The sequence below is a fragment of the Acanthopagrus latus genome, chromosome 23 (assembly GCF_904848185.1).
Source record: "Acanthopagrus latus isolate v.2019 chromosome 23, fAcaLat1.1, whole genome shotgun sequence".
NCBI classification, from domain to species: Eukaryota; Metazoa; Chordata; class Actinopteri; order Spariformes; family Sparidae; genus Acanthopagrus; species Acanthopagrus latus.
In genome coordinates, this window is record NC_051061.1 from 10,680,439 (window position 1) to 10,702,839 (window position 22,401).

At 43.1% G+C, this 22,401-nt stretch overlaps 2 protein-coding genes across 2 annotated transcripts; one reads left to right on the top strand and one right to left on the bottom strand.

Moving 5' to 3' along the window:
- Positions 1–2,512: 2,512 nt before the first annotated feature.
- Positions 2,513–9,358, bottom strand: ankrd40 (ankyrin repeat domain 40). Its single transcript, XM_037089080.1, has 5 exons — positions 8,793–9,358; positions 8,208–8,356; positions 7,410–8,063; positions 6,712–6,893; positions 2,513–5,503 (listed from the first exon to the last, which is right to left on the bottom strand). The coding sequence occupies exons 1-5, from the start codon at positions 8,924–8,926 to the stop codon at positions 5,360–5,362; spliced, it is 1,263 nt and encodes a 420-aa protein (XP_036944975.1). The 5' UTR covers positions 8,927–9,358; the 3' UTR covers positions 2,513–5,359.
- Positions 9,359–10,847: 1,489 nt separating this feature from the next.
- luc7l3 (LUC7-like 3 pre-mRNA splicing factor) lies at positions 10,848–18,607 on the top strand. Its single transcript, XM_037089196.1, has 11 exons — positions 10,848–10,946; positions 11,499–11,565; positions 11,680–11,719; positions 11,804–11,948; positions 12,080–12,157; positions 13,309–13,413; positions 13,662–13,823; positions 13,980–14,377; positions 15,189–15,367; positions 15,554–15,774; positions 17,937–18,607. The coding sequence occupies exons 1-10, from the start codon at positions 10,848–10,850 to the stop codon at positions 15,739–15,741; spliced, it is 1,461 nt and encodes a 486-aa protein (XP_036945091.1). The 3' UTR covers positions 15,742–15,774; positions 17,937–18,607.
- The last annotated feature ends 3,794 nt before the right edge of the window (positions 18,608–22,401 follow it).

Genomic DNA, 22,401 nt, shown 5'->3' on the forward strand with positions numbered 1-22,401 from the left:
AACAAACACACTGTTAACTTCCTCAACGCCGCTCTCGCTCGAATTGTGCAACGGCGCTCTCCGGATCACAGCCGCAGCGTCCGAACATCTGCTCGCCGCGTGAGCACTGTTGTCCTCTCGCTTTCGCTGAAGAGGTTAAGGATTTCACAGGTCCTCGAGTGTGTGTCAGTATGACCATAACCTAGGTGCTGTTTATGTTCTTTAAATCAGAACGGGAACATAACAAAATGTCTCCCCCTAGTTCATAACAGAATGTACGACGTCGGTTTGAAAATGCGGGTCAAAAGTGAACGGCCTGGTCGAAGACAAAACCACAGCTGGACCGCAGAACAATACGGAAATACGGACCACTGCCAGAAAAGCTATTTATTAGTGTCAATAATGCACATAAGTGTCAATAAAGGGACATATCAAGTGAACAGTTTAAAGGATGTACGAAGCAACAAAAAAAAAATGTGTAACAGAGCTTGACATCAGATTTTTCCTCAGTTCAGTGTGGAAGTAAATATTCAGCTCTGCTTCACTTGAGCAGGTTCTGCAGTAACACATGCGTCAAAATATATAACACTGTCAGCGCACACAGTTCAAGGCTTTCTCAACAAATGTCAAACCGTCTTGCACAGTGAAAACACTTCAGTAAATAAATTTGTTTTTCAAAATGACAGCATGGAGTGACGTCCACACATCTACCTGCTAGGAAAAAAAGCAACAAAAACAAAAACTCCTAATGTTTGGCAGGTTTGAATGCTCTGAGACGATATATAATTGTCTATAGAGATTTATTTGGCTGAGGAAAACTTTCATAACTTGTGTTATGCAGGCAGCACTGTAAATCAGTTAGTTGATGCGCTATATGCAATATTGAATAGTGAGAGGAATTTCATCAAAGGTATTAAGTGGAAATTTTTGGGCGTGATGGGAGTTATCAATATATTCTCATGTCTAGCAAATCATCACGACCAGCATTTAAAATCTGGATATTGCTGTAAAGAAGCTACAAACTGTAATCTGTGGATGCTTCACACGTATCTTTAACCCGACAACAAAGGAACCACAGTTTCACCGATTCAGCATCCAACCTGAAGTGAAATATGGTCGTAATCTTCCCTTCGGTTCCTGAGTTACGACGCTGAGTAATGGCCAGTAAAGTGTTTTTTACGGAACATTGTGATGTCACAGTGAGGATTAGCTTTGGGATATAAAAATGTCATCACTCCATCATTCCATCCCGTTGGACATTTGTTCGAGATGTTTCCATAATTAGCGCATTCATTCTTGAGTCAAGTGAACTCTAAGCTATCACATACACAAGAATGGGACAGAAGGACAGACAGGTTGTCAATATGCATTCAGCTACAGCTAACACCAGAAACAACTCTCCTTATTCTAAATGTGCAGTCCTCCCTCCTAAGGCTCCAGTTCAATGGTGGACTGAGCAGGAGCAGTAAAGTGGCGTTGTGTGGCTTAAACAACATAAACTTTAGCTTATTTCACCTTTCAACAAACACATAATCCAGTTGAATCAAATCTAGTAGGCATCATTTAAAAGTTTGTTCTGACTGGCATAGGCTGTCGTCTCCATGATCAGCCATTCCGCTGAAAGTCACCAATTAGCCCGGTCACTATTCAAACTAAAACCTGCTTTTTTTTAACCACGTCGATGACATCAAATAAATAAATATTACAAAAGACACTGATCAGACATCCGCATTAGTGTTCAGCATAAACACTTTGTTGTTTAAAATTCATTCAGCTAACTCGCCGTGGGAAATCAGAGACTAGAAAGCTAATGAGCTAGCAATCGGAGCCATGAGCACGTTGTTAACAACAAAGTGTTTATTCTGAATACAAATATAAATGAAGCATTATCAGCATTATTGTAATATTGTGATGACATAGAATAAGTACTACACTAATTTTACTTTCATGTGTAGTTGTTGTCAGGCTTTGGTGTCCCCTGCTATCTTTACTTTATGTCCTTCATGTACATTTAATTAGATGACGTTTGATCTGTATGTGCTCTTGGTTTTACCTGAATTCTTTGTATATTGTTCTTGTTCTCAATAAAGAATAAATGAGTAAATAAATATACATTTTAGTATTTGATTAATATAACACATTATATATAGTATTTTTATATTTGTAATGACATTTCTGATACAGGCCCATGGTGCACTTCTTGATACCTAAAAAAAAAAAAATACAGTACATCCTCCGACCAGCAGGAGGCAGTACTATCTGCATTAAAGGGGCCTGTTGTGCTGTCTGGTGCTACACTTTGTGGCTCATCCTATGCCAATATTTGCTCTTCTGCTCGATCTAGTGGCTCTCAACTGAAACAGACATTATTAATTTAGCTGCAACAACAACAACAACAACAAAAACCCTCTAAAAAACATGCAACTGACCCCTTCATTCAAAGTGAGACTTAGGATATAGGCACTCGGCAGATAGACACTGCCTCAGTCAGGAGGACATAAGTGGTCGGTTTGAGAGAAAAAGAGGGAGGAAATCAAGTATTTCACCATGCTTTATCAAAGAACAGATACAGGTCTCAAGAACGAAAAAAACACAGCTTGAACAGTGCCTAAGATTATTTCTACAAGTACACAGGACGTACTGTATATAAAAATATCAGACTCTGAATGCATAGGTTAAGTCAAACTGTATTCTGCTTTTTCTAGAACAATAAGCAACCCCACAAATACAATGTTAGTCACCTCCTCTCCACATAGTCAAAATTAGACCCTATATAAAAACCCATTTCGAACATGCTGCTTGCTCTCACTCACCCAGGGCACAAAATAGCCCCGCGGGCTGTTTTCCCCCTCCACGCGCTGTCCCGCTTTTTCTTAACCGAGCTCCTGCCCTTCAACATGTGGCGCGACTTCACCTCATAAAGCATTTAACATCGTTGGGTAACGTAAAATAAGCACTCTTGGTAGTCTTTTCTCTTCTCACAGTCAGCAAACTCTCTGGAAAACACATTCTCCCCGACCCGCTCCCACATTGCACTTGGCTTCAACAACGGCGTCTCAGCAGCTTTTTCTCGTCCCCGTTGTTGAACTCGTTCCTTTTCGCACGATAATAGACTTTTCTTTGACACAAACACAACAGGCCTAAGCTGGTTAAAAAAATTATACAAATTAATAAAAAATAGATCATAAAACATACAAATAACAGTAAGAGCTTCAGGTATACATCTGAACAGTAAACAGTTACCACTCGGTAAGAAGCCTTTCTTTTTTTTTTTTTGATTGTAGGACATGTGTGGTGGCCGCCTACCGCACTGCTTCAAATAAAACGGAGCCCCAGCATTTAGAATCAAAATGAAATATAAAGTGTTGATGAAAGCAGCATAAGCATGACCACCTGACACAACCAGGGGCTGTGCCTCTCGTCAGTTAAATCCTTAATATACACTGTTTTTTTAAAAGGAAAACTTAAAGGTGCACTATGTAGTTTTGGGAAAGAAATTCAGAAAACTCAAAAGGTAACATTTACAATTGACATTTACATTGGTGAGGTAATAACAGAACTCAGAAACAGCTGAATAAATAAGCCTTCCTCAAGAGTACAATGAGGACCCGAGAACAGCGTTCAAAGCTAGAAAGGTGGCAGGGTCCGCCACGTATAAACACAGTAAAACAGTATGAATTTGTTGTCCTTCAAGCTCAGTTTGTTTATTCAGTTCATTCAGTCATGAAAACAGTCTGTTCGTTTAAGCTTGAAAATCAGGCAATGGAGATTTTTCTTCCTCTTCCATTTAAAATTTCGGCCCCAAAACTACACAGCGCACCTTTAATTATTAGCACTAAACTGGCCTTGAGAACCAAGCTAAAGCTGTAGCTACTGCTATTCTGCGTGGCTTTCAGTGCGTTTTAAAGAAAGCCGGGCACCATATAGATAGCCTAGGTTTAACTTGACACAAAGATAATCATGTCAGAAAATATCATTTGGACGAGTGTCGGGGAAACAAGGAAGCATTCATTATAACATGAAGTGTCACAAACATAGATAATCACGTCCTTTAATATATCTTATTTCCTCTTTGATTGGGGGTGGGGATGTCTTAAGTAGTGATAGTTCAGTTAGTATCTTTGCTGGCTAGATTAGTTTTTGGTTTTGATTCTAATAATCACAGTTAAACACAAGTACAGCAACGGAAAAGTATTTGATGACTTTAAATCAAGTGGGAGCCTCACTCGCAACCTTTGCTGGGACTCGAGCCTCGTTACTCTGTTAGCACAAATCATTACAACTAAAAAAAAAAAGTTCAAATAAATACTTCACAGTTGACAGTTTAAATGTTAGGCTGACTCAAACGGATAGCGCACCCTGCAAAGCAGAAGTGAAAATGCGTTGTAGAATTAAAAGAAATTGAGCGAGTCCTGCTTCAAGTTGATACACATTTATGTCTACGGTATAACTGAAGTTTTTTTGTTTTGTTTCTTTTTCCCGGACATGTAACAACACGAAAGAACAATTCAAACAAAGCGAATTATTTCTTTTTCCACAGTGTTATGACTGGATGATTTAAATATGTAGAGTAGACAGTACTCAGACTCATCCATCCTAAGTGTGGCTGGAGATTAAAGCATACTGAACATGTGGTTGCCAAATAAAAGTACTATTAGTCCAAAGTCTCACCTGGTGTGAGATTACTTCCACCTTTAAAAGAACCAGGGCAGTAATGGATGCCCTCTGCAGGAAAAGACACTAAGGTTTTCTGCCTACAGCATATATGAAAGTGTGTACGCCGGCTAGAATATCTGATAACACTCTGTGGGTCAGTTTACTGTGTGCAAGTCCGCTGTCCTTTCCCTGTGGACTGGTGATGAACAGATGAGTTAAGAGTTACGTAAATCCTTCCTGTCGTCCTCTGCTCTCGGTCTTATCAGACCGTGTCCCTCTGTGGCCACAGTCCACAGCCAGTCTCAGGTTGTGTCCATATAAGGCTATTGCAGAATTCCCATTCAAGTCCAGTTGTTAAGGAAGACAGGCCGATGTCTCCCTCTGTTGTCCCACTGGAGTCTTGGCACAAAGTGCGGTGGGAGGAGAGAAAGAGATAAAGAGTGGAGAGAGAAAGAGGGGCCCGAGTACTCTCGCACATAATCGAGGACACCATGCATCAGTAATCGCTTAGAACTGGTTGGGTACACTAAAGCGGCAGGAGGGCCAGAGGACAGGAGGAGGGCGATAGCTACAGAACTTGAAAGAACAAATCCCAGTTGGGAAATTGGCCAAACACCAAAGCCGGACAAAGCTGTAACAAGGGGCCTGGGCGGGCAACTAGTAACGGTTGCTTTAGCTACAGAAGCCCATCATGAGCGGGGAGACCTCGGGCTTGTTGGTAGCTCTAGTAGGTGAGGCGGGAGGCCTTCATGTTGTAGCAGGGTCTGTCTGTCAGGCCCCCTGTCCCAGAGAAAAGAGACAGGCCCTCCGCTTTCTCCAACACAACCTCCAGCTCCTGGAAGTCCTGCAGCCGAGCCACGTCCTTGTCCTGGGCAGGAGAGGGAAGGAGATACATTTAAAATCAACATCATTCGTTTCTATGAGGAAACAGTGAAGAAACTATTAAAATCAACACGTTATAGAGCACAGAGACTGCGACTAAACATAACCTTCTTGATGAATCAATAAACTGTTTGGTCTAATATACATTAGAAAATTGAAACTGTTATTAGGGCTGGACGTCGTTTTAAAGTGCTGTAGTTTTCTGAACCTACCAGACTGCTCTACTGTTCTAACGCTTGCTTTTACCCACTTAATCATCAGTGTTTCCCACACATATGCCTTGCTTAGGTGGTCCCCCAAGGTATATCAACAGCTGCCAAAATAAATGCATGTTTATGTTTCTTTGAATCTGTCTGACAGAATGCCACAATTCATCGTTGCCAGATGTATGATAATAATGGTCCTCGTACAATACGTTTGCCCTCCGTACGATCAATAATGACTTAAGTGCAGTGTCAATATGGCCACAATATTACTATGGAGTTATTTGTTCAAAAATATTGTGCTATTAGTTTTTGTCACCCAGTCCTATCATTTGGGAAAAAAACAACATCGGTCTAACACCTAAGGACATTCAGTTTAGTATTATATTTGACAAAGAAAAGCATTAAATATTCATATTTGAGAAGCCGGAACCAGCAAATGTTTGGAAAAATTAAAAGTTACTTTACTAACTAACACAAAAAACACATAATCAACAGCTGTTAATTAATCAGTGCAGCTAATTATCAGCTTTTGTGTCAGTGTTATTTTTGACTATATGTCATTATGTGTCAGAGGCAGTGGGCAATGATTCACACATAGTAAACACAGAGGGGAGAGGAGAAAGGTAGTGAGTGAGTCACAAACTGAGTCAGACAGAGAGGGGGCAGACACTACATCAATACATCTCAGTGACAAAACAGGTCAGGCAGCATTGTGACCACAGGCAGGTGTGTGTACTCTGATCAAAAATTCTCTTTCACCAAATGCAAATGCCTGAAAATGCGTGATGTTCAGTCCTATTGACAGATCTTTACATGTATGTGTCAGTATCGAACCATCGCAGGAGAACAGCTCAGCGTTCAAAAACAAACTTCTTGAACCAACTCCCTCGCTTTTTATACGTTTGTAAGTTCTTGTTGCAAACTTTATACTGAATGTCCCCCGTCTGGCTGACAAAATCAACGTGCGCGGGCCTTCTCTCTCTCATACCTTTCTCAACATGGTGTTTGGCAGCTTGCGGATTTTCTCCACGTGTTCGGTGCTGATGTCCAGCTCGCGGCAGCAGACTCTCAGGAGGGAGCGATAGGTGAGCTCCTGGCGGTCCAGCTCCACCTCGATGAAGTCGTTCTCCCGTGCGTTGGGGTTCTGGATGCGCACCTTGAGTACCAGCTCTACAGAGAAAAAACAAAGTGATGCCTCTCTTTGAACAAAGACACTGTGTTTTCTGATTAGATGACAGAAATAGCAGGAGGTGAGTTTTAATTGTAGTGTCTTATACGTGATACAAGCACGTCTCCTGTCCAAGATGGCTGCGTAGATGCTGCTCAGCCCGTGACAGCTCAGTCATCACGCTGACAGAATTTGCCACGTACACCACTAATAACTTTGTCTGGTTTGACAAGTCAGCTGCCAAGGATGTCGTCACGTCTGAGATCTTATTGTTCGCTCACTTGAATAGCATGTAACAAAATAAGCATGAAAAATAAAAGCCAGCCGCTTTACTTCCTGCTCATGCACAACCACCTCAAGCCTTTTAACGACAAAACAACAAGGTCAGAGCTCCCAGCACAGAAACAGTTACTGAACTCCTCATAAACCCACGACTTCACATTTATACATTTCTGTCTGGCACGCATTAAAGTGGGCGAAGGTTTCCCACATGATGAAAAGCCGGATGACTTGCTCACCTTGCACGTTGACGGGGAAGGTGCTGGTGAAGAAGAAAGGCTGGAAGGCCGGCATGGCCCCACCAGCCTGGCTGTAGCTCAGCTGCTGTGGGATGGACTGCTGCCGGCTCATAGTTGGGTTCGCGGCGGCCACCGGGGCCTGGACCTGGCCCCCACCACTGCTGGCCAAGCTGGGGCTGGGTGAGGGCAACGGAGACGAGCACATGGTGCCGTTGTGCGCGACCGAGTGTGGGTAGTCAGCGTGGTTGATGAGGTGCGGCTCAACCGACAGGTCCATAGGCACCGTGCAGTTAACAACAGCGTGGTTGTTGTAGGACGAGGCCGAGCCGGGAGACACGCCGTTTTGCTCCGTCACAGGGATGAACTCCCCTGCCTGGGCCTGGCTGCGGGTGCTGGGGTTTTGAGGGGGAGGAGGAGAGGAGCTTTCGGAGACCAGGCTCTGTGATTTCTGGGGCTCGTGAGTCGGGGAAAGGGAGGCCGAGTCGCTTTGCGTGTCCTCGTCGTGTTCTCCAGAACCGTTCTGCGTTAAATGCCGGGCCAGGATGATCTCTGACTTGTTATCCATCTTGGAATACATGAAGGGCGGGTTGGACAGGTAGTTGGGGATGATTGGCAGCTCGGGCTCTTTGACTTCAGGCACTTCCTCCACTTCAACTGCAGTAATAATGCACACGAAACAACAACATTAGAAACCAGACAGATTATGGAGACTATTATATCACATGACATGAGATGACAAATCATATGTAATGATATGACAGGGGGAGGTAACAGGAGGGTAAGAAGTGCGTAGTTTACCTCCTAAGAGTCGTTTGATCTCGGGCTTGGATGTGAGCTGCGAGGCCAACTCATCCTTAGCTGTGAGGATTTCTTTGTCCGCTCCACAACTGAGTAAGTAGGACACTATGTGCTTATGGTTCCTCTTGCAGGCCCAATGCAGGCACGTCCTGGTGGGATTATTGGGGAGAGAACCACAGAGCTGACACAACTGTACGTAATTTGAAATTTCATACGAATATATAATAAAGGTACTAATGGGAATAGATTTGCCATGTGCCAGAGTAAGAGTTTGTGTTCCATAACTTCTGCTGGTGTGAGGTTACCAAAATAAAAGCATCACATATTTTAAAATGTCCCCAAAACACAAGCTGACAAGTTCTCTATTCACTATTTGACAAAGCCAGATAAAAAGTGGCACTTAAGGCAGAATGACCAGCCTCGCTCTGTCTCATGAGATCACACTTAATCCCCTTTAACAGCATGTTTAGCTGCACTGGACTTTCCAGCAATCCAACAGTAAATATTTACAAATCCGTGCAGCTAATTGGCATTGTGTTGTAATGAACCCAGCATTTTTATTATATATATTCTTTTGTCACTCACCATCCATTGATTTCGTTCTGTGAATTAACATTCACTCCACTCTCCACCAATGTCCGCACTTCGTCTATGTCCCCGATGGCAGACGCCTCTCTCAGACGCTCCTGTAATTCTTTATCCAACGAAGTGGTGGACATTTTGGTACAGGCTAACAGCGCTGCGAGATCATAGGATACACAAAAGCCTCTCGGATTAGGCTGTCAATACTAATCGCCTAACGATTTCCCCGCCGATGGGAGCACAGGTCCACTATAAATAGGCTAGCATTAGCTACGCGGCTAATCGGACCTGCTGGCTAGCTTAACGAGGCGCTAGCTCGTCGCATCAAACCGCTCCGGCTAACGTGTTGCTAATGTCTCCGTGTTGACGGTGCGGGTCTGAGGCGTTTCTACCGCGGGCTCCGTCCCCTGCGTTTGTTTCTATCACCGGTTCAAGTTGTACTACCACTGTCAACTCTCATTCAATCATTCACTCGGCGGTGTCAGAGGTCCGTTACTGGGCTGCCAGAAAACACCACCGCCTCATCGGGGGGCATGTTTAGATGTAACAACAGTGGGCACCAATGTTTGGTTCCCCTCTGAATACTTTCTATTATCCGACGCCTGTTGGTGCCACATCAACACATTCGTTCTATGTGACATTGCCATTAAGTAAATAACTCTAAATAATAACAGGTTAGATCAATGTTATTAACACATACACGTGTTGGTACCAGTAGCAAGTCACAAATAAGCATGGTTACATACTTATAAACCACATTAAATGTTCTATTAGTTTTTTTTTTTATTTTGTATGTAGTTTCACAGATTTTCACAAAAAAAAAGTTGAATTGCTATACCATTTTTTTGTATTAATTATAACCAATATGATGGTTTTAATATTGTTGCATTTACATGACTGACATTTTAAAGGTGCACTATGTAATCTGGGGGAAGGCATTTTAATAAGAAGAGACAGATATTCATTGACAGTTTGAAATAGCAAACTGAACATAAATGACAACACATTTTTATACTGTTTGACTTTGTTTATATTTGGCGGACCCTACCACCTCTTTAGCTTCAAACAGTGTTGTGGAGACCTTGTTGTCCTCTGAGAACAGCTTGTTTATTCAGTAATGGAGAAAATAAATATGTCTGAGTTTCATTCAACTAGTAAATATTGAAATTCAGAGTTTGAATTATTTGAATATTCTCCAAAAACTACAAAGTGCCTTCTTTGAAGTTACAAATCATTATTTTTGCAACTTGAGGTGCTGGTACCATTTTGGCTGTTAATAACATATAAAATGTCCTGCTTGTTTTGGGACAATGGGTCACCTTTAGGTTGTGTCACTTTTAGCTCTCCAGGGGAAAAAAGTTTGGTCTCTCTGTTTCCTATTGAATGAATTCGGAAGTGTGTGTTTGGTGTCTTGTGTTAATGGACGGTATCTTTCACGAATTTAGTCTGCTGCAGGTCCTACATTTGTCCACTGGATGGCGGTATAAAACTCCATCTTCTGCCTTGACGCCAGATGGAAATGCCAAACCTGAAAAGGTATATTATTGAATATTATCTGATTAATAAGCTAACTAACGTGATATACACAAAGTTAGTGAGGCTGTTTGTAAAAAAAATAGCTTTTGAATGGAGGGAACGCAGATTTACACGTCGTGGCGGTCCAGTCTTCATCAAGGTACACACAATATTATGCGGTCGTTTCCGGTGAAATCTGTCAAAATAAAACAATACAATTCTTTAGGATTTCTGTAAAAAAAAAAAAAACAACAACAATATATTAACTGACATTCATTTGTGTTTGTATGTGCGTATGGATGCATATAAGCACTGTGCAGTTCGCTTGACAAACGTCGATATGAGAGCATTGACTTGTACTTCCGGTTCAGAGGCTGAAGGTGCCGCTGCTTAACTGGTTGTAGCTGAACCATAAACGGGCGTTGTTGTCACGGCGTCTGCCATTTTGATTAGGTGTACTTTGCGCGCAATAGATGGTGTGAACGGGCTCTCCGGGAGATATCGTAGTGCTGTAAAATCAAGGCCACCTTATTGTCGGCAAAAATGCTGTCAGCAGCCCAGCTCCTCGACGAGTTAATGGGCCGAGATAGAAACTTGGCCCCTGACGAGAAGCGATCCAACGTGCGCTGGGACGACGAGAGCGTAAGTTAGCATTCCGGCTAGTTTCTAGTTATCCTAGCTAGTTTGGCAAGCTAACATGAGACAAAAGGTTGACATTCTTGCGTAACTAATGTGGGGGTTGGCTTAATTAAGGTATATGTGCAGAGATGCCTGTCAGCGAGGTTTAGTAATGACTCCCGGAGTTGGTATACTGGCATTGTGAGTGTTGTGTAGGCACGCGTGGTTGATGGCATCAGAGTATGCTAATGCTAACAGCGCTGATTGCTATTTGGCTTAGCAGGCTGCAAACACTGCGAAATAGTGACATACTCCTGCTCTGCCAGCGTTAGCTTTTAAAGAGTTTATATGTAAATGACCATTAGTGCTTTTTCCTATTTTTGGACTGTGTATGTAATGCAAACGGGTTACTTTATACATGAGTATGCGATATTAGCATTTAATTAACTTTAGGACTGACTTGTATGGCACATTTTAACACAATTAAGAGTTAATCCAATACAACAGGTGGTAGAAGAGATGTCTATAAAGGAATTCTGTTCGAAATAACCTAAACCCCTCCTATCTTCCTCTCAGGTATGTCGATACTATCTGTGCGGCTTCTGCCCAGCTGAGCTCTTCACAAACACCCGCTCTGACCTGGGTAAGTCCAGAACTTGTGTGTTGTGTATAAGCTTGTTCAAACACAGCAGATCCTGACATGCAGCTGTTACATAATCTGAAATAGTAAAGCATTCTGACTTATTTCCTTTTCCAGGCCCTTGTGAGAAAATCCATGATGAAAATCTCAGGATAACGTAAGTTTGATCCCCCCCCCCAATTATTTGTGTGCATCTTGATTATATCAACCCAATAAACATTTCTGATCCTGGTGTCTCCAGATATGAGAAGAGCTCTCGGTTCATGAAGGAGGGCTATGAGCGAGACTTCCTGCGCTATCTGCAGTCGCTCCTGGCAGAGGTGGAACGGCGGATCCGCAGAGGGCATGCTCGGCTCGCGCTTTCCCAGGCTCAGCAGAATGCAGGGGTTTGTTCAGTTTCTAGACAATTTTATTTATTTTAACTCCTGCTTCTCATCGCATTCAAAGCAAATTATGCGGCTTGTGTGTTTGTACTTGAGGTACTGTATTTATTTATGAGTGTATTTCTCTTTTCCAGCAAGGTCCTGGCCCGTCAGGAAAGAATGAGGAGAAGGTTCAGGTCCTAACAGAGAAGATCGAAGACCTGGTTGTACAGGTTTGTAACAATAACAGTGAAATTAAATGGATATCTACACTATATTGCCAAAACTATTCACTCACCCATCCAAATGGGTTGCCAACTTTCTTCAGAATCCATCGTAACAGACCTCCAAACTTCATGTGGCTTTCAGATTAACTTTAGAACAGTGCATAGAGAGCTTCATGGGATGGTTTTCCATGGCTGAGCAGCTGCATCCAAACCATACATCAGCAAGTGCAATGCAAAGCATTGGATGCAGTGGTGTAAAGCACGCAGCCACTGGACTCTAGAGCAGTGGAGACGTGTTCTCTAGACTGACGAATCGAGCTTCTCCATCTGGCACTCTGATGGACAAGTCTGGGTTTAGTGGTTGCCAGGAGAACAGTTCTTGCCTGACTACGTTGTGTAAAGTTTGGTGGAGGGGGGATTATGGCATGGGGTTGTTTTCCAGGACCTGGGCTTGGCCCCTTAGTTCCAGTGAAAGGAACTTTGAATGCTTCAGCACACCAAGAGATGTTGGACAATTCCATGCTCCCAACTTTGTAGGAACAGTTTGGGGATGGCCCCTTCCTGTTCCAACACGACTATGCACCAGCGCACAAAGCAGGGTCCATAAAGACATGGATGAGAGAGTTTAGTGTGGATGAAATTGACTGGCCTGCACAGAGTCCTGACCTAAACCTGATAGAACATCTTTGGGATGATTTAGAGTGGAGACTGAGAGCCAGGCCTTCCTGTCCACCATCAGATTGTGACCTCACAAATGCACTTCTGGAAGAATGGTTAAAAAAATCCCCTTAAACGCACCTAAACCTCTTCCCAGAAGAGTTATAGCTGCAAAGGGTGGACCAACGTCATGTTATGGATTAAGAGTGGGATGTCACTTAAATTCATATGTGAGTCAAGGCAGGTGAGTGAACACTTTTGGCGATATAGTGTATACAATTAATGACATGTTTAAGTGAAATGAGGGCATACTGTCATTTGAATGTCACGTGTGCCTTTGCCAGATTGTGTAAAACCTCGAAGATGCAGCAATGAAAGTCTTTATCCTGAAAATACTGAAATGTGCTTTGAACATTCCACACTATTTTCTTAATGATTTAGTCGTCGGTGTGTTGAGATTGAATGGCGGGTGTAATTTGTCTGTTTTTGCTTTTGCTCAGATTGAAGAGCTGGGGTCGGAAGGTCGTGTGGAGGAGGCCCAGGGAATGATGAAGCTGGTGGAGCAGCTGAAGGAGGAGAGGGAGCTGCTCAGCTCCACCCCCTCGGTGAGTCAGCTAACTCCAGGTTAATCAGCCTACAGGTGCTGGTCACATAATGCTATGTGATGATGCACGTCTTTTAATATTTTAATACAAAAAGGAAAACTGCACATCGAATAAAAATGATGATTGGGTTTCATAAAGTTTACTTGAAATAAAGTGTAAATTGGATGAGCAGTTATCCTCCCAGGCAGAAATGTAGGTCTTATTACATCAGTGGCCTGTGATGTAACTGATATCTGCTTTTACTGCAGACCATCGAGAGCTTCGCAGCCCAGGAGAAACAGATGGAGGTGTGTGAGGTGTGTGGGGCCTTCCTCATCGTGGGCGATGCACAATCTCGAGTGGACGACCACTTGATGGGCAAGCAACACATGGGCTACGCCAAAATCAAATCCACCGTAGAGGAGCTCAAGGTAACAGCATTTCATTGTTCCACACATTTACTGTGACATTTCATACATAGTATTTGTCACAACAGACTATAATGCTCCACCGAAGAATGGTTATAAAGTGGGCTGTTTTACCTGGACTGTGTTTTATTTACATTATTTGCACTTTCTCTTGCGTAGGAGAAACTACGGCGCCGTTCAGAAGACCCCCAAGGTGAAAGCCCAGCACTCAAGAAGGACAGAGAAGACCGTGAGCGTGAGAGGGAGGAAAGGGAGAAAAAGCGCAAAGAGGAGGAAGAGAAGGAAAAGGAGAAAGAGAAGGAACGTGAGAAAGAGAAGGAACGAGAGAGGGAGAGGGAGCGCGAGAGGGAGCGAGACAGAGAAAGAGACCGGGACAGAGATCGAGACAGAGAGAGGGACAGGGACAGAGACAGAGACAGAGACAGGAGGGCACGTCGGAGCCACTCCAACAGCCGCCACTCCAGCCGAGCGTCAGACAGAAAACGGAGCAGATCCCGTGATCGCCGGAGGTCCAGAAGTCGAGACAAGGACAGAGAGAGGGAACGCAAACGCAGCAGGTGCGGTTGACTATCCTGATACACACTTTAAGTTCCTATTTATGACAACAGAGACAAGTTAACAGTAGTTTGATCAGAATTTATCTTTTATTTTGACTGCCTGCACTCCCAGCTGGTCCGCAAAAAGAAAACTCGAGAGTCAGGCTTGTTGTCACATTGTTATTACAAGCCTGCGTTAATATCTGACAGGTTAATGAGTCCTCACTTTAATTTTTTTGACAGAGGCCAGTTCTGAAAAGCATTTGTTGTTTGGGCTGTTGGAACCTTGTTGTGTGTGCCACAAACATTATAATTATTGGGTACATTTAGTTTACTGCTGATGGTCCTAATTAGAATGATGAATGTCATCAAAATGTCACTTTTTTGCCCTAATTAAAAAGAAGAAAGCATCTTTTAAACTGATATTTTAATTACCAGGTTTCGAGTAGTGAGAACTGAGGTGGAAAACATCCTGGTAATTTAGTCACAGCTTGATGACAGCTGATGCCCAGTGAACGAGGGCGGCATGATATGCATCGTTAGGAGGTTTTGTATTATAGGCTATTCATCTCCTTCTGTGAAATTCTAACTGATAGTAGATAGTATGGAGCCATGTTGTTTGCATACACTTAACAAGCAGGTGACTGAAAGTTGGTTTGTAATTCACCAATTAACATGAAAAACATGTGCAGCCAGTTATGTATATATAAATATGTAACTGACTTTGTGTGCCATTGCACGAATAGACAGGATTCAACAAAAACATTATTTTATCTTTTAGTACATCTCTCACTTGTTGCCCGGATGACTTATTCTCCTCCCTTTTATTCAGGAGCCGGGACAGGGACAGGGAGAGGGAGAGGAGGCGAAGTCGCGAGCGCTCCGACAGGAAGCGTCGCTCCCGCAGTCGTGACAGAAGGAGGTCACGCAGCTCGGAGCGCAAATCCCACCGCCATCGCAGCCGCAGCAGGGACAGAGACCGGGACAGAGAGCGGTCATCCAAAGACAAAGGTGAGGACTTTGAAGCAGCTTTGGTGTCAGTGTTGAACGTTTGGAAAAGACTTAATTTTAACTGTCATTTTAGGAATATTGTGTGTTCCAGTCGAGTTGGGAAACACTCCTTGAAGGCAGTGTGGTGGTTTATCTACACAGTTACATTTTGATTGACATGTTTGCATATGGTGTGTTGATGCGCAGACCGTAAGACAACCGAGGAGAGGAGCAGCTCTAAGAAAGACAAGCACTCCGATGGTGACGCAGCTTCCATCAAGGCTTCGTCGGAAGCAGAACCAATGGAGACGGAGGCGGCTGCCTCTGCCTCCTCCCCGCTGCTTAACGGCCAGCAAGAGCTCCTCCATTCTGAAGGTGACACTCAGTCCAATTAAAACTGATCTGATAGGACCTCAGATCAGGCTCAGGTAAGTGCGTCCTCCTCCTCGCTCCCCCCTGGCTCTTAACCCAACCCTCCACCCTTCCATGACCCCCATTTCCCCCTTCCCACCCTCTGACCCTCCTGCCTCTCCCTCCCTGTTTACGTTCAGTTCAATGCCTATGATTTTGTCTTATGTACTGTATGCATATATCTTTATCCTGTTTTCGAATAGTGCATCATAAGTATGCACTGAAGATGAAGGACTAGGCCCGATGAATGAGAAAACATTCACACAAAGCCAAGAGGGAAAGGCCAGTGTAGCCCTGAGGTACCCCTCGTTTTGTATCGGTCTTTGATCCATATAGATGTTTATTTGTCTTTTTGGACCAGATGGCAGAAAAAAAATATTAAGCAGTCCAGTCAAACATTTTCCTGCCTGTATTTTACCTGTTTTCATTTATTTATTATTTTTTACTTTGAAGAAGGAAAATGTAACTATTTTGGATTTTCTGAGATATTACCTAACATGTAGGGCGAAAATTGAGCCACTGTGTGTCTACATGTTGGGATTCTTCCTGCTCACATGTGGACACACAGACATAGTCAAAGCTGTATGTGACAAACCAAGCCATTTCTTTGACTCATAACTCAAATGCCATGGATTTGTTGTCCAGCTTACTGTGCCTGATGATGCCATGCAGTGTGTGTTTTGGGGGGGTGTTATAGCACCGGGGGGCCTTACGTAACTAACTAACTGGAGGGGTAGGGTTTATCGAATGAATTGCAGCTGACTTCCATACCTCACACAGCGTTGGTGTTGTGAGCGAGACCACATGAGAAAAGGGCAAATTAAAAATCATGGATACTCTCTGACTGTCAAACTGTGCAGGTATTCACCCCAGGTACTCCTTTCTCTACCCACATCCATTTCTGAATGCTGTTGCCTGTCAGAAAAAAAACAATTCTGTACTTCTGCAGAACATGAACATGAAAGCTTGACTGTGTATATTTTTGTATTGTCTTTCTTTGATTTTTTTCCTATTTGTTAATTTTGGGATATGTTTGGGGGAAAAAGTCATTCTATAGAAATGTCAGACACATTTTTTAAATGCAGAGATGCACAAACCGCCTGTTTGATATGCCTACGCCAACTGCTGAATTTGTCTAGATTTCCCTGTAGTTTTCTCTTAGAACATTTTTCATGTCATTTTTTCATGCTGTTTGTCTCTAACCGTAAAGGAATAGATCACCCCAAAATCAAAGTGACTGTGATTTTTCTCTTACCCACCGTGCTATTTATCCATCCAGATTGTTTTGAATGGAATGGCTGTAGAGATATCTGAATCTTTAGAGTATAATGAAATTGGCTCAGCTTGTGGTGCTGAAATCAGCAAAAAAACGCCATGTGGAAAATTCAACAGCCGTGTCCCTGTCCAGAAATCCTGAACTAGTTATAATCACAGGCCTTGTTGTGAGCAGTTTCATATCTAAACCATTTTCTGTCTATCGAACTATAGCTGGTGGTTGGTGGGTGTAATTCAGTAATAAAACGTTTCCTACATAAAACAGCTCACAACACAGCATTGGTGTGATCCTTGATTTGTGCAGAGACACACTGAAATAGAATTTTATCAAATCAATTTTTCTGCAGCGCACAAGCCGACTGCCATCTAGTTCCGTTATACTCTAGAGAAGGCAGACATCGCTGTGGTTGACATCTCCAAAACTCTGCAACTTGTACCAAAACAATCTTGATACTAAATATTTATTCTTCTTTTTCTGGGTGAACTGTCCCTTTTTTAATTGATCATCAAATCTGCAAAAGAAAAGCTGAAGTGCAGTTTGGCGTGAGGAATATCAAACAGGTTTATCACCATTTTCAATAACGCTGGTGATCAAACCTTGTAGACTTTTTGCCAGACTGATCTTAAGTGCACACGTATGATCAAAATGATACAGTTAACAAATTCAGAAATATGTACATAATATCAGCATATTCTGGCTAAATTAAACAAAGAGCCAGTATGAGGATAGTATTTTAAGTGTCTCTTGTTTATGAGCTACACTTTCCTCTGTGACTAAATTGAGGGATGTTTTAAGTCTTTGTGTGGACAGTCTTGTTGCTCCAGTAGCAGCAGAAGTTGCTACAAGCACTTGTTGTGGGACCTTTGCTAACATTTGCATTTTGTGGACATTTTTGCTCAACAGGGGAAGCTGGGATTACTGGTGGAGGAAGACGTTGAAGAGCGCACCCATCCTTAACCTGAACCTGACACTTCGCTGCTTAAAAACAAGGTGAACCACAGATGTGTAGTGGCTTATTTAAAAAAAAAAACAACAAAAAAGACCATACATGTGTAAATGAGAAGGGGGGAGGGGGGTAACAGTATTGATCCTGTTCCATTACCTGTCTATATTTTGGGCTGGATGAGGGTAGTTGTGGTTCATCTGATGTAATTCTTGGTCTAGATGTCAGCCAGGCATCACTTTAAATACCAAACTTGGAGGAGAACTTCATTCTGGGTTTTTTGTGTTCTTCTTTTGAGAATCTTTACACGTCCTCCTTGTTTTCTTGACATTTAGTAAAAATGAAATAAAAATAAAAAACGTGCTTGTGGTTTGTTTTGGTTTGTCAGGTTCCGCCTCACTTCCTTACCTTTTTTTTAAAGTCAGTTGAACGCGTATGTACAATGTTAGTCCCGTGACAGGGCGTGTCTCTTTTCTCCTCCACTTAGAGCTCACATTGATTGCTCGTGTCCCCTTACTGTAAAATATACTGATTAAATTTGATCAAAAAGATTTTGAAGACTGAAGATTTGTTTAATTTTGCTCTGCTTTTAATGTTCATGTTGTCTCGATGAATAAAAAGTAAAAACTTGTCAATGCGTTTTGTCTTTTTTTGTTGTTTTTCCCCCTTCATTCAGATCATCTACCTCAGTGTTTTTGTTTTTTTTTTGTTTTTTTTTAAATCCTAGCTGGGTCCCTGCTACAACACCCCTGATTCAAGTGAATGGCTCGTTATCGGGCTTCAGCAGAGTTTGATGAGGAGCCGATTATTTGAATCAGGCGCGCTGGAGCAGGAAAACCTCTAAAACATGCCCCCAGGAATGGGATTAAAAAACGCTGATCTACCAGAACAAAAATGTCTATTTTTGTTGAAGCAAAAGCAGGTTAGCACCATGAATGGGAAACTGGGAATCACCAAAAAAAGTGAGACTTCTAACCCTCTTTTGAGCAAGTTCAGTTCCAGCCAGACTTCTCTGGGTTTTGAAGTTTATCCAGTATTTTGTCTTCCCGTCAAAAAGGGTAAGTGTTTTCCTACAAACGGAGTGAAACAAAAGACCTGAGGCCTTTACAGAGAGGCAGGCTTTCTAGCTCACCTGGAAAATTTTGCAGGGCCAAAGCTGGCTGTCTTTAAATCAGATCTAAAGGGAACATTACAAAAAGCTCAAGATGTTGATCTGGCCTTCAAAGTCCTGGGATCAAATCCAGCCAAGCATCTGTGGGACGTGCCAGAGGAGGTTTGTAGAGGTCTATGCCGGCAGAATCCTATTTGGATAATGGTTGATTAATTGTCTTGTATATTTAAAAGGACCCAGGTAAGCCAGGTACAACATTTGCAGATGTTGCTGGACAAACTTTCCAACATCTACCAGGCTATGAACTCCATGAAGTCGTCTTCCTCTTCTTCATCTTGCTGAACCTGCTAGTCTGCGGCTGTCACCAAATACATTGTAACCAAAGTCGACCCCTCTGTCCAGCCTCTTATTCCTCTCCTCTTGTAATTGAGTGAGAACACACTTCACAAGTGTCAGGTTACTGCCAACCCCAGTGCTGGCTGGAAGCCATCGAACTTGTAGGACATAACTGAACATTTTCATTAGTCAGCGGTGGCGAAAGCCTCATGGTTTGTGCTGTCTACCCGAAAAAGTCAACGGATACCACTGTACTGAAGATCTCAATACAGATGTACCAAGACAAGTTTTGATTCATACTATCTTATTACTGTTTTATCTATGGCAGTTAAGTTGTATTTGGTCTTTGTGAAGTGTAAAACTTTAATGTCAGTGCTTCTACACCGCTGATGACCAGACATATTGTGCTACTGGATTGTCATTCAGGTACACTTAACATCACATTAATCCCACACAATGAATTGTTTCCCCTCGTTCCCATCCATACAGTATATACCCCCAACACTGCCAACATACCGGGCCTGGTGTTTTTCCTTGGTGCCAACCTTTTTTCCTGCCCAGTTGCCTGTGGAGACAGTGGCCAGAGTTTGCTGGGGTTCATCATTTGACTTATTCACGTTAGTCACCACAGACTGTGTGAAATAAAGCCAAGAGAGGAACACTGCAGACATACTTAAGAAGTGTTGTTGTAATTTAAGTAGACGTTAAAAGCAACCAGAATGCTGTCACAGATTAGGATCAGAAAAATATCAGTAATCCAAGAAGGGTCAGTTCACATGCAAAACTGTTTGGAGTGGCGCCCACTGCTATTAGGAAGGAGGTCATTTGTGAAGTTACAAGTTCCTAATTGATATTAATAATCTGCCCGATCATCCTCATCACTGACTCGGCTGCGTCCGGAGCTGCTCCCCAGGTTAATAGGGTGATTACGGGTGCAGTGTATTATGATCACTGTGTGCGATGTGGCCCCATCTTCCACGGCTGAAAAGGCTTGAAATGAAAGAAAGGAGAAAAAAAAAAAAGCCTGCCTCTTGTCCTTTGGCAGTGTTGGGTGTTTTGAAAAAAAAAAAAGAAAATGACTTTGGGCCCCACGAGCAAATTATTCCTCAATTACACGTAACCGTCCTTGATTGTGCAGGTGGACTCTCTCTGTTCACCTGAATCTCCACTGTCCCAGAACACCAGAGCAGCAGGTGGGCTTCAGATGGTCTGTTCAACTCCTGGGACGGACGCTGAAGTATGGCACCCGTAGAGAGGGAGGGCTGGGTTGAGACTGATAGATTGTCACCAGGCAGCATTAGAGAAGCCTGGTTAGGAGCTGGTCTCATGGGAACAAAAACTGACTCTGTTTTCAGCTTCATTATGTAAAGAGTGGGCTTTATAATGTTGTATCTTTGCTGTAGGTAATAATACACTGCAACAACAAAAAATGTCCTCTTACTGAACAGCAGGAGGCAGTATGTACCTATTTTCAGGGGACAGTCTCCCAGCAGTGCAGACACTATTTCTATCCATTTATTGTGCCTATTATATCATGTACAGTCACACACACACACACACACACACACACACACACTCTAGCAGGCAGGAATAACTCACTACAACGATGCCACACTCGAGCAACATGAACACCCAGCCCTCTCTGCAACACACAACACACCTGTACATGTCATTAGGAAAAGCAGTATTTGCCCCCTGGGGGGCACGAGTTGCAGCAAGTGGGGGAAAAAAGATAGTGAGCTGAGATGAAAGAGTGATAGAGCAGGAAACAATGGGAGAGATGGAGGTGGTGCGCCTGATGTGATGCTGAATAACCGGGGTGAAGCGGGATAATGGAGATGGATCCTCTCCACTCCTTCCCTGCTCTCTTCGCACAGTTGGTCTCGCAGCGAAGGTCGAGAGCGCGCAGATTATGCAGCAGAGAAGGCGATTCATCAGTGCTGTCAGCGCACTGTCTGATTAATGATCTAAAACTCACACACACACACACACACACACATACATACACACTAGAGGCTTATGTCAGCTGTCAGTCAGCTCTGATGGGGGAATATAATTTCCCCCTAAAGGCCTCTGTCAGTTGTGCTGAGCTGGTTGCCTTATCGCGCGACTCCTCGTACAGCTGTACAGCTCGCACTCCGTCTTCTGGTGCTTCCCTTTATATTATTACAGGTGATGATGTAGTGTCCTCAGGCACTTCAAGTGCACACTCCTGACATTGCAGGCATAGCAGAAATACTGCTGCATTGGGTTTTTTTTTTGTTTTTTTAGACAGCTGCAAATCTGAGGTGATTTTTGCCAAACATTTTGAGCCATATAGGATAAGTCTTGGGGAGAACTACTGCACATGGGGAACAATTAGTACGAAGCCTTCTGTAGCTCTGGAGGACGCCGTAATCGGATAACTTGTCTCCGGTGATGTTACTTTGTGTTTAAGTTGCACTGTGGGCAATGGAGGCACCAAGTTTTGAAAAAGCGGTCCAGTAAATACCGACATCGGGCTGTGGGAACGAGAGATTTGTGAGTGTTGAGGAGCTATTGTTGCCAGGCAGATGTTCATGAGCAAGAAGAGGAAGGATGAAATGATGCAGGAAAGGAAAGGAAAGGAAAGGGCTAACTGTAGGGAGGGGGCACTGTTGGACTCATGATTGACAATTTAAAAGCAAATGCTCAGAATCTATACGGAGCAACCCCGATATCTCACCTCTTTCCATCCACATTCCTTTTCCTTTTCAAAAGCTGTTGCCTTCATTACCCACAATGCAGCTTAGCCATTACTTTTTCCACTCATGCAGCAGTGCTCCCTATAGAAGAGCATACCTTAATGTGTGAAACTGGTGGTTTCCCTTTCAGCACAAGCAAGACCTCATCACGATACATGTGTGTTATAGAGGCTGGTTTAACGGCAAATATCACAATTCAGTGTTTTCTTCTGCATTCTGCGAGATCTCACGAGGATCTGGCCCTGGTTAGCTGCC

Excerpts from the sequence above, each read along its gene's own strand:
- ankrd40 (XM_037089080.1), bottom strand. The coding sequence starts at position 8,926 with ATGTCCACCACTTCGTTGGATAAAGAATTACAGGAGCGTCTGAGAGAG. Across the intron at positions 8,357-8,792 it reads CAGAACGAAATCAATGGATG|GACGTGCCTGCATTGGGCCT; the intron begins GTGAGTGACAAA and ends TAATCCCACCAG. Across the intron at positions 6,894-7,409 it reads CTTCCCCGTCAACGTGCAAG|AGCTGGTACTCAAGGTGCGC; the intron begins GTGAGCAAGTCA and ends TTTTCTCTGTAG.
- luc7l3 (XM_037089196.1), top strand. The coding sequence starts at position 10,848 with ATGCTGTCAGCAGCCCAGCTCCTCGACGAGTTAATGGGCCGAGATAGA. Across the intron at positions 12,158-13,308 it reads TCGAAGACCTGGTTGTACAG|ATTGAAGAGCTGGGGTCGGA; the intron begins GTTTGTAACAAT and ends GCTTTTGCTCAG. Across the intron at positions 13,414-13,661 it reads TGCTCAGCTCCACCCCCTCG|ACCATCGAGAGCTTCGCAGC; the intron begins GTGAGTCAGCTA and ends CTTTTACTGCAG.